This window comes from Myotis lucifugus, unplaced genomic scaffold, assembly GCF_000147115.1.
Source record: "Myotis lucifugus unplaced genomic scaffold, Myoluc2.0 scaffold_215, whole genome shotgun sequence".
Classification (NCBI taxonomy): domain Eukaryota; kingdom Metazoa; phylum Chordata; class Mammalia; order Chiroptera; family Vespertilionidae; genus Myotis; species Myotis lucifugus.
In genome coordinates, this window is record NW_005871263.1 from 437,807 (window position 1) to 450,035 (window position 12,229).

The following is a 12,229-nucleotide window of genomic DNA, read 5'->3' on the forward strand; positions in this document are numbered from 1 at the left end:
AAGAGGCAGTATGGAGTTGTGGATGGAGCCCTGGACTGGGAGTCAAGAAACATAAGTTGGAGCCCTGACTGTGTCTTGCTCTGTGATCTTGGAAAAATGTAGTGAGGTTCTCTGAGGCTCTGAAGGAATGAATAGTCTAGATAGATTGTCAAGACCTCAGTAAGCTCTTAAATGTCATAATTCTAATCACATATCAAGTGCCTGCTGTGGGTGCTGAATAGGGTTGAGATTCTATTATAAAATGAAACTTAATGGCATGCCCTCAAAGAACTTACAGCCTCAGATGTAAAGGCATGCATATCTAATCTTGTAACGAACTCAGATTATCTATAGGAAATAACTATATATTTGAAATATACAATATGTACAGGAAAATTATAGCTAATAATTGTGGAGCACTTACTAGAATTGTGATAGGATCTTTTATATAATCTCCGTATCCCCATTTCACTGTTGAGAAAATTAAGGCCCAGGGAGGTAGAGGCATTTGCTCCGTCACACAGGTCGTTAGAGGTGGTGCTGGGACTTAAACTTGGGTGTGTAACTCCAGTCATGATCTTGACCTTTACTCTTCATTTAATATTAGGGAGTCTGAGTGGTTTGGCTCATTCCTACCAAAACCAGACACCTCTCTGTGGTTGGATGTTTTATACTTGACATGATAAATAAGAACTGTGACCGGAACTCTCCTCTCTCTAAAGTTTACTTTTAATTGAGATTATCATACATAGAAATGAGAGCTTGGCGGTGATACTCTTCAAAATTCCCAGAGGAAAAGAAGGTCCGGCAGTTAGGAACACGCTAGAGCTAACGTTCAGTGAAATTAGCTTCATGAATTAAGATGTCAGTCACACTGTCTTCATCAAGACGAATGAGGAAGCAAAAAGATCTCCATCTTGTGAAGAGCCCCACCTATCATGCCTGAGAAATATGTGCCTTCCAACAGCCAGCGTTTTATTCTTGTGCTCATTGGACATGATTTTCAGAAAATGAACCATTTACGTTTATTGTACAGGTTACCTGATTCTGATTTATTGTACATACGACTGTTTCTGTTTCCTCCTTCAGTATCCCAGTGACTGCATCCCTTCCTCCACTTGAATGGCCACTCTCCCACCAGTCAGGCTCCTATGAGCTTCGGATTGAGGTGCAGCCCAAACCACATCACCGGGCCCACTATGAGACAGAAGGCAGCCGAGGGGCTGTCAAAGCTCCAACTGGTGGCCACCCTGTGGTTCAGGTATGGACTTGAATTATTTTTATTTTGTTTTATTTATTTGTTACTAGGTGATTTACTTCTGCTAAACCACTGCCTGTGGCTTGTCAGGTTGAGGTCTGTGACTCAGTCTCTTACTCCTCTGAGGGATGGGGCATTTAAGATCGAATCAGTATCTGAAACGAATCAGCTACTAAGACGCCAGAGAAGAAAGTCTTCTTGAGCTGGATTAGGATAGAAATGACATTCATGCCCCAGCTACGTCTTCTCTTCTCTTTCTGAGTGAAAAACTGCTAGAGTTCTGCAGATGTGTGTGTACTGACAGAAGGTTTCTGAAGCCATCATTTTGTGTTTAAATTTTAGATGAGCTTTTGTGTTTAAATTTTAGTGTATAGAGGAAAATCAATATACTCTTGTAAAATATAGGAAGGTAGGAACAAATTAAAACTATGCATAGTCAGCCCTAATTGGTTTGGTTCAGTGGATAGAGCGTCAGCCTGCAGACTGAAGGGTTCCCGGTTTGATTCTGGTCAAGGGCACATGCCCAGGTTGCAGGCTCGATCCCCAGTAGGGGGCATGCAGGAGGCAGCTGATCAATGATTGTCTCTCATCAATGATGTTTCTATCTCTCTCTTCCCCTCTTCCTTCCTCTCTAAAATCAATTAAAACAAACAAACAAAAACTATGCATAGTCAAACTACCTAAAATAACTGTTACTAACATTTTGATATATTTTCTCTTGCCTTTTTTCTATTCACAAACATGGCAATATCTACTACTGTACATTTATGTACTTGATGGTTTAGTAGTTTGTACTCTGATTTTTTTTTTTTACTTTGTACCATGAGCATTTCCTCCTGTTTTTTCTTAGTAGTTATCTTTTATGTCTGTGGCTTTTACTTCAACCTCAGATCTTTTTTTTCTTCTCAAAATAAGTACAGTGTTCTTTCTTCTCCAAAATACTTAGAGTTGAAATATTCTTAATTTTATTGTCTGGTTAACCAGCAACTGCTGACTACTGCCCATCAACCAACCCAACCAGACCTTCAATACATTTAAATTAATTTAACTTTTTTTTTTGGCATTTGCCTTAAAGTGTAAGTATTATATGGTAAGAATTCTATATATGATAATCTGATGCAGTGTACATCAGAACTCTCTAGAGTTGTTAAAAATACAGATTCTTGAGTATCACCTAAAACTACTTAATTAGAAGCTACATGACATGAGTAGAGTTCAGATAACAAACAAACCACAAACCCTAAAATCTTCACAGACACTTTGGCTGTATACACCTGGTTAAGGACTTTTATGATAATACTAGTGGCCAGGTGCATGAAATTTGTGCCGGGGGTGGGGGTGGGGGAGGGTGTCCCTCAGCCCAGCCTGCACCCTCTCCAATCTGGGACCCCTCGGGGATGTCCGACTGCCGGTTTAGGCCCAATCCCTGTGGGACCGGTCCTAAACCGGCAGTCAGACATCCCTCTCACAATCTGGGACCCCTGGCTCCTAACTGCTCACCTGCCTGCCTGCCTGATCGCCCCTAACCACTCTGCCTGCTGGCCTGCTTACCCCCAACAGCCCTTCCCCACCCCCGTTGGCCTTCTCGCCACCAACTGTCCTCCCCTGCCGGTCTCATAGCCCCCAACTGCCCTCCCCTGCCAGCCTCATGGCCCCCAACTGCCCTCCCCGCCGGCCTGGTCACCCCATGCAGCCTGGTGTTCAGTCGTTTGGTTGTCCCTCACTAACCCCCCTGCCAGCCTTGTTGCCCGACTCAGCCTGTTCGGTCGTCTGTTCAATTGTTTCGGATGTGACGGTCGCTTAGGCTTTTATTATATAGACTAGAGGCCCGATGCACACAATTCGTGCAAGGGGCTTGGCCCTCGCAGCCCCAGCTTCATCCAGAAGGTTGTCCAGACAGTCATTCTGCTGTTGGCCATCTGGTCTAATTAGCATATTATGCTTTTATTATTATAGATTAGGAGCTTTTAAATCCTGGCAGCTGCTTTTTCTAAATCTGACATGACAGACATCTTGGGATCTGTTTCTATTCATTGCTTTTCCTTGGCCACAAGTCACATTTTCCTCTTTCTTTGCATGTCTAGTAATTGTTGATTGTATTTTGACATTGCAATGATAACATATACTGGCCATTGTAGAGACTCTGGATTTTGTTATCTTCCTCTAAAGGCGTCCTTATTTTAGGATGGGAACCTCCTGGCTTGGAGGATGGCATTAGTCTGTGTGTTGGAGTCAAAGCCTTTGGTAAGAATAGGGAAACTCATTCAAAACAGATTAGGAAAAGGGGATTGTATGAGGAGGCTATGGGGCTATTGCACAAAACCAGGCCAGTAGATTGAACTCAAGAAGAACCCAGACTTGGGAAATCACCCTCTAAGTCTTACTTCTTTGCTTAGTCAATCCATTCAACAAATGAGTTCATTCTGCAAGCATTTGTTGGGCACCTACTTTTTGTCATATGCTGAACCTGATACTGAAATACAGTGAAGAATAAAACAGAAGTTATGATCTCTTTAATCATGAGCTCGTGTTCTAGAGGGAAAGAGGCAATGACTAATCACACAAATGATAAAATTAGAAACTGAGGCAAGTGGCCTGAAAGAAAAGTGTGTGGCTCTGGGTGGAGGAGCCAATGTAAGTGGGAAGAACATCTGTTAAGATTTCCCTGAGGAAGAGACGTAGGGGGAACAGCATGTGCAAATGCCCAGAGGCAGAAGGAGCAGAAGGAACCACATCAGAGGACCATCGGAGGCCGGTGTAACTGGAGTCTGAGGGGCTAGAGAGAGAGAGTGGAGAGAGGCAGAGCATGCAGGGCCTGGATAGCCACGGAGAAGAGTTTGTGAAAAGCAGGAAAGAAGCCTGGTCTGACTTAGGCTTTGATAAGACCCCACTCTGATGGCTCCTGTGGGGGTAGTAGCTGAGATAAGGAGAAGAGTTGGGGGGCTCTATTCTTTCAGGGCTTCTTCATCCTCTGATCACTCAAGAGATGTTTGTTGAGCGCTACTATGTACCAGGCACGGTTCTAGTTTCTGGGACAGGGTGTGAGCAAAACAGCCAGAAGTCCTCACCCTCACGAGCTTACAGTTTAGCAAGATAGTAATAACAGTAAACTCTTAGTGAGCACTTACCGCATGTCAGAATCTGTCCCAAGTGCTGTATACGTCAACTTATTTAACCTTCACCAGAGCCCCATGGAGCAGGTTACAGTCAGGTCAAGGAGATGTCAAGGAACTCATTCAAGGTCACAGTTACTGAGTGGTAGATGTTGGATTTGGACCCTGTGGTCCTGCTCCACCTGCTGCACCACTTTCCTGCTCTTCTGCGTCTCTTTGCAGACCAGCTTTCCTGCCTGTCACTCTCACCAGGCAGAGAAAGCCCGGTGGGAAATTGCCCACGCTCCCCGCCTATGAATTGTAGATGCTGTTCCGATTTCACCCCCCTCACCAGCTCATTAGAATCCAAATCCTGGTTCTCAGGGAAGTTCTAATGGGCCTTGGTTGGGACGGGTGCCGTCCACTGGTCCAGTTAGGTTGGCCAGTGAGGTCTGGCCACGTACGGTGCTCACCTCTTCTCACTCATTCATCATGGCTGGGGCCATGGGAATTTCCAGAGAAGAGAACGGGCTGGATGTGCAGTTCAAAAGATTCCGCTATAGAGCACTTGAAGGTCACACCCCGCCTTCCAACAGCCCCCAAGGATCGTTCTTATTCTTGCTCATAACTTTGAAAACTCAGTGTATGACTGAAAAATTTGTAGCCATATCCTCAGAAAACACAAAGCGAAGTATCTTTGTTCATTTGCATAGTTTGTGTGCTCTTCAAAAATGAAACGTGCTAACCCCCGATTTTTAGCGTAGGTAGTCGGTTTTTTAAATTTTTTCTTTGAAAAATGAAGAAGAGAGAGACCTTAAGAAACAAGTGATCTTAAGCTTTAAGTAGGTGCGAAAACCCCTTTTGAAATCTGGAGGGTACCCCCGTGTTCCCAGAAGAGCAATGAAGCCCCCTTTTGTACCTTGCTAGAACCTTCTGCTGGTTTTTCTCTTGATCTCTGTCTCTCTCTTTATCTCGCCATCTGTTTCTATTTTTGTACTGAGCCACGGCTCCCTTCCCCCCTCAATCATCCGTCCCCACCCTTCTCTTTTTTATTTGCCACACTATGAAACTTAATCTTTTTGTGCATGCCTAGTGGTTTTATGCTCCTCTTTATGTGAAAATAAAACAAATACAAGACCATTTCATTCTGTTCCTTCAAATATAAAATTTAAAATCTTAAGCATATATCACGTTCAACTTTTTTTCTTCTGTCCTGAATATCATTTAGTCTTGGAAGAAAGTTTGCTCCAAACTTTAAATGCTTTTCAGACCTCATGACTCATTCATTTGACGAATATTTTGTTGGGACCTACTGTGTGCCAGGTGCCAGTACTATAATGAGGGGTGAGATGGACACAGTCCCTCCCTGATGGAGCTCGGGGGTGGGGGGCGTGCAAAGTAGACCAGGATGGTTTGGCGTGACCATTACTGAGGTGCAGGTGGGTCAGGGAGGCCAGGCAAGGGCAATCTGGAATGACACGCGGGCTCTCGGGTAAGTCATGATAGCTGATGAGGAGCTCATCTGTTGGATTCACAACTTGGGGGTAACTCCTTCAAGAAAACCATGCCAAGGGGGTACCTGGGAGGCCTGCGTTAGAGGGAGGGTCTTGCTGAGGAGGTGACCTACCAGCTGGAGCAGGTGATGGAGCCAGCAAAGAGAAGCATCACGCTCTGCCTTTCTCTGTCTTGCTGTCTTCTTTTGGTGGTGGTAGGAGCACGTGCAAAGGTCCCGAGGCAGGGGAGAATGCGTGTGTCTGAAGAGCTGAAGGGCGGCCAGTGTCACTTAAGTTTAGCCAGGACATGCAAGACTCAGAAGCCAAGTTGGGGAGCTAGGATTTTAATCCAGGGCAAGGGAAAGGGAGTGACAAGTTTCGAGTAGGGGAGGAAGGTGATTCTGATTTAATATTTTTAGGATCACTCGGTCTTCTCTCTAGAGCAGTGGTTCTCAACCTTCTGGCCCTTTAAATACAGTCCCTCATGTTGTGACCCAACCATATAATTATTTTCGTTGCTACTTCATAACTGTAATGTTGCTACTGTTATGAATCGTAATGTAAATATCTGATATGCAGGATGGTCTTAGGTGACCCCTGTGAAAGGGTTGTTTGACCGCCAAAGAGGTCGTGACCCACGGGTTGAGAACCGCTACTCTAGAGAGTGGGTTAGAAGGACTGAGGAAGGAAGCAGGGAGGCTGTGACAGTGGCAGGTGAGGGATGAAGGTGGTGAGGATGAGGAGGTGGCAGTGGGAGGAGCTTCAGGACCTGGTGCTGGCTTGGGGTGTGGGAGGTGAAGGGTGGTGCCACCTGCCATATGGGAAGACTTGGGGAAGAAGTTTCTTAGGGGAAGATTACGAGTTCAGTTAGGGATTAGGAAGAAGGAAGGGCTTGTGAGGCATCCAAGTTGTCAAGTAGCAGTTAGATATGGGAGCCTGGGGCTCAGAAGCCGAGGTTGACTTTCTAACTCTCTGGCCTGTGATGGCACAGGACCGCCGACACCATCATTGGCGGGCTCGGTGCATATTGCTTGTGTGGGTTTATTCCTCACACCCTCTGTATCATCTCGCAGCTCCTCAGAAGCAATGAACTGAGCGGAGACCCAAAGAAGAGGTTGGAGAAACAGGATCACACACTGACAAGCTCCTGGGGGCCAGGCAATGAAAGTAAATGACTGACTTGGCCAAATGCCAGGGAGCAATAGGGAGTGGTGGGGAGTAGGGCACAGCAGACTATATGCCTCGTCTCAAGGAGGCAGCTGCTCTTCAGCCCCCATGGGCTGTGCCATCTGGGAATGTGGGCCCATTGTTGCCAGCTTTTATAGTTTTTTTCCAAGAGGAAATAGGATTCTGAAATTTTCTGTGAAATTTCTGATTATGAAGTTTTGGCTACTAAATCTACCCTTGGGTTAGATTTGGCTCAAGGCAAACATCCTCAAGTTCATATCCTCTGGGGGTAACTAAGGATTGCGCTATTCCAAGGCTTATCAATAGAAAGGGAGATTAGAATGAGGCTATAGGTATGTATGCGATTTCTAAGACTTGCTGGTTACAGAGGGAGCACTGTTAGCAGCCAGGCCCAGGCAGTCTCTCCTATAAAGCTCTGGATCCCATCGAAATAGAACAAACTTATGGCTCTTTCCAAGGGAGCCAGGGAGTCTCAGCTCCTTGGCCGGAGTTTGACCTGTTGGGATCAGACCAGGAAGGGAACCACTGGATTCACCTTGAAAGAGCACAAGCCTCGGGCGGACCCGCCACCGTTTCCTCATTCTATTTCGGGACAGGATGCGGGGGCCCCAGGGTGGACAGAGCGCCATTCACAGGCGGCTTGCAAGGTTGGGCTTTAATGTTTCCATCGCTCCTCAGCTTCTGAGATCTAATAATCCTCCCGTCTAGAGAGGCCTGTATCCTCCCCTTTTTTTTTTAATCCCCCCCCCCCCCCCCCCCCCCCCGCCTGCTTCCAGACCCTCTAACCATGGATAGGAATTCCCCAGGCAGGGTACTTCCCTATATTCCTCAGCCATCCTTGGGCTGGGACTTTCAAAAAAATGTTATTCTTGCCAATCCCTGGGACATGTTTTCAACTGAAAAAAGGATCAGAAAGCCACCCTTTGGGTTAGAAAGGGATCAGAATAGGAGGATGTTGAGCCATAGAGCACACCTCCCAGAGCAATGCTCTGGCTTCTCTCGAACAGCTGCTGGGACAGATGGAGAAAACATGGGTCAGTCCTGTAGGAGAAATTCCTTACAGATGCAGAAACCTGATCTCTGTTCCATCCGGGTAAGAATAACGAGCTTTGCAGGGTGCCGTGGGGGGCCCGGGGCGCACCTGTTCAGGTTCCCGCCCCCTCCCCCAATCCAGAGGAGGCCAATCGAGTCTCCCAGCTTTCAGCTTGTAAAAGGGATCCATCCTGTGGGAGCTCAGCTCTTGCACTATTTGTAACTCACTTTCAATTACGTCTCAGGGAGAAGGCAGGCCGGTGGGGTTTCCTCCCCACCGTGGGAAGCGGGGGTCCCGCGGTGAGCAGGCCTTCTCCGGCAGTTGGCTGGGCACGTGGGCTTCTATTTGACTAATAAAATGTGCTTAGAGTGCCCCCCCCCCCGTTTTTAAGATGTGGAAGCAGGTCTTGCCGAGGCTGATTTGCCTCCATCAGGGCGACTGTGTTTGCTCCTCTAGAAAGTTCCGTCAGCCCTGGGAAAGGGAAAGCAGAGTGAAGTAGAGACTCACGCTCCAGCTTCTGTGGGGCGTGTGCTGAGATCCCCGGGGGCTCCCCCGCTCATTCACTCGGTGGTTAGAACATTTCCCAAGCACCTCCTATGGGCTAGGCACCGTTCCAGGCGCTGGGAATCTGGCCGCGAGCAAAACAGACAGAAGTTCCTGCCCCCGTGGAGCTGCGGGGAGATAAACAATGAATCTCATAAATAGGAAAATTAAATAGACTGTGGGGAGGTGATAAGTATTACGGGGAACACTAGCAGTCAAGCGGAGCTGGGAGTGGTCAGGGTGGCCTTCCTGAGGAGGTGGCATTTGAGCAAAGAAGGAGATGGATGAGTAGCCGGTTCAGGGACCTGGGGCAGTGTGCTGTGAGCTGGGGGGACATCAGGGTCAACCCAGAGGAGGCCTGAGTGGGAAGAGTGGAGGGTGACCAGACAGAGGAGTAGGAGACAGAGGCTCAGAGGCAAGAGGGTGGGAGGATCGGGCCTCGGACACTATTTGGGGACTTTTGCTCCCATTGAGGTGGGAATCAAGAGGGGTGGGTCTGCCTTCGGTTTCAGCAGAATCCCTCTGGGTGCCATGCTGATGAGAGTGGACTGTAGGGGGTCAGGGGAAGAAGCAGGGAGATGGGTGAGTTGCTGTTGCAGGGGGTCCAGCTCAGAGAGGATGGTGGCTGGACCTGGGTGGGGGTGGAGGACATTAGAAATGATTGGATTGTGGGCATATTGTGGAAGTGGGGCGAACTGGAGTTTTTGTGAGTGTGGCTGTGAGAGACACAGGATGTGGCTGTCGTCCTCCGGAGGCCGCGTCCCCAGGGTTGAGTGGCCCTGCCTGTCCCCACTGAGACCCCTCCTGTTTTCAGAGGGAGCGCCTCTTCTAGGGGTGGCCTGGTGCAGCCTTTTCCTTTAAGATGGAGACGGGCTAGGTGGGGCTGCTGAGCCATCCGCAGCACCCTCTCCTCGTCTATATCAGTCTTTTGATGATAACACTGATAATGAATTTAGAAAACGTTTAAAAGTCTCAAGTCCAAACCAAGTGTGTCTGTGGGCCAGATGTGTCCCTCGGTGTGTGACCTTGGCCTCCGGGTGAGCCAGGTGGAGAAGAGAGGAGATGATGTGCAGGGGCGCTGGTGCACGCAGAGTTGTGGGATAGTGGGGAGGGGTGGGGGTGGATGGTACCGTCTTCATGCCAAAGGCACACGGATGGTAAAAAAGCGTGCTTTCAGTTCACATGGAAGATAAATTGGCATGAGTGGGCGCCAGTAAAACGTTGCCCCTGGATGTAGGCAGAAAATAGAAAGCTCCCAGGATCCGGGAGAAAGAATTGCTCTAAAAAGAGAGGTTAAGTCTGAGGCTTGCAGTATGTTTGGCAATTAGTGGGAACAGATAGAAGAAACTTCACACGTTGCACCAACAGTGTTTTGGTCCCTCCTATGGGATGGGCAGCGTGGTGTTCTGATGCAAGCTGCTCTTACTGAGCATCACTGTGTACCTACCTTTGAGTGACCTACTTAATCTCTGCAGCGGTGCCATGGAGTGTAGGTGGTGGAGCTACAGCGCTCCTTGTCCAGACAAGGAAACTGGGACACAGAGAGGTTAAGCAACTTGCCTGAGGCCACCCAGCCAGTGAGCGGTGGCTTTGGTTTGGACGGAGGAGGTCTGAGGCCAGAGTCTACACTGACCTGTCGGACTGTGCAGCCTCCGGGCTCTGGGTTTCTGCCGTTTCTTCGATTATAAAGTGAGACCAACCTCCATTTTTAGATATTTATTTTGTTTTGTCTAGAGTGGTTAGGATCTTAAACAAAAGTGCCCAGCGTGGTCTTTGTCACAGAGCAGGCGTTTGAGCCATTTTTCTTTCTTGAGGAATACAGTGACGACGCGGCTGGGGAACATTGGAGCTCTGTTAGCCTAAGTTACATCCTGGTGCCCCTTCAGGCTTCTTCTGGCTAAAAACCAAATCTGAGAGTATGAGTGTGTACACATTACTCCTTCACACATGGTTGGTTTGTGGCAGAGATGATCCTACTCTGTCCTTGAATCACACAGTGAGGTGGGGCTGTCATTCCCATTGCACGGCTGGATAAAGAAGCCCCGGGGAAGCTAACATCACTCACTTGAGGTCAGGCAGCTAGTCAGCCGTGGAGTCCTGACCTTGCCTGTCAGTTTCTTTGTTCCCAGCAGGGGCCCTGTTCTTTCTGCGCGAGCAGCAGAGCCCTCCTCTGGACCTGGGAGACGGTGTGGGCCTCCTGGAACATTGTGGGCTGACTCTGCCCATCGTCACAGCTGTTCATTGAGCACTTACTATGTGCCCAGCACGTCACATGGAGTAGCTCAGGCAGGCATGCTGTCCCTATTCTGTGAATGGGGAAACTGAGGCTCAGAGGTATTGAAGGTCTTCCCCAAGGAGCACATGGTCACAAGTGACAATGAGGCTGACCCTGACCGAGCTTTCCCTGTGTGCTGGCTGCAGAAGCTAGTGGTGTGGTTATTAACCCAGTTTACAGATGAGAAAACGGAGGCTCACGGTCACAAGTTCAGCAGAGGGGATGGTACTAATACTTGCCTTCCAGGGTCTTAGCGAAGAGTAAATCCCTGAGCATGGTAAAGTGGGCCGAATGGGGCCTGGCATGCAGCGAGTGCTCAGCGTACGCGCATTGTTACTGCTCCTTCTCCTCCTTGTCCATTTTCTTCTGTACCATCCTGTTGGGGTACGAAAGGGAGCATTTGTTTTCACCTGGAAGTTTCGGCTTCATGCTGTGAGCCTGAAGCTGGGATGGATGTGAGTTAGAGACTGATGGTAAGGATGACGTTGGCACCCATCACTTCAACAGCTGCTCTGTGTAAGGTCAGAGGACTTGCTCAAGGTCACACAGTGCAGATGTGATGAGCTGGATTTTAAAGCATGTCTGTCGGGCTCCTTGGCCAAACGTTTCCACTGTTCTCTACAGTCCTCTGGCTCCTGCTTAGAAGTAGCGGGCTCTGAACTTCGACACGGGTTTGAAAAGTTCCTGTGGGTGCATGTGTGTATGTGTTTGTGTGTTTGTGTGTGTGTGTGTGTGTGTGTATGTATACACACACAGTCATGCATATACAAATGACCTATTATTATATAAAACTATACATGTGTATATTGATACTATATGTATGTATGTGTGTGCATGCATGCATATTTATATAAATGTATGTATGTATATCTGTGCCCCCTGAATTTTTACTCAGTTATTTGTTTTCTTGTTTTAATGTGTATGCATTGTTTAAAACACAGCACCTTTGTCACCAGGAAGTGCTGTTACTGCTTTGGCGAATTTCCTTTTGGTCCCCACGCTGATGCTTAAGCTCCCAGCGCTCAGCTCCTGCCTCTTTCTTCACACAGTCAAGTCTGAGTCCGGTTATTTGCATGACACCAGGGGAAACTAGCCTTTGCCAGGCACTGAATATGATTGGGAATTGTTCTAAGTGCTTTCTATGTATAAATGGACACAATGCTACCATTATTTCTAGGCAGTACTGAGAGACACAGAGAGGTTCAGTAACTTGCCTAAGGTCACACAGGAAGTGGGTGGGCCATGAACTGAACCTAGATGGTTTAGCTCCAAAGCCTACACTCTTAACTAGTCAGGCCTCAAAGAAGAATTAGAAATTCTTTTTAATATATATATATATTATTGATATCAGAGAGGAAAGGAGAAGGA

General features: G+C 47.8%; 1 protein-coding gene across 1 annotated transcript in view; it reads left to right on the plus strand.

Annotated features, from left to right (window-relative positions):
- NFATC2 (nuclear factor of activated T cells 2) overlaps positions 1-12,229 on the plus strand; it is a 148,225-nt gene that overhangs the window by 36,585 nt on the left and 99,411 nt on the right. The window contains 1 exon segment of the mRNA XM_006097963.3: positions 1,069-1,240. Coding sequence (XP_006098025.1) covers positions 1,069-1,240 — 172 coding nt within the window.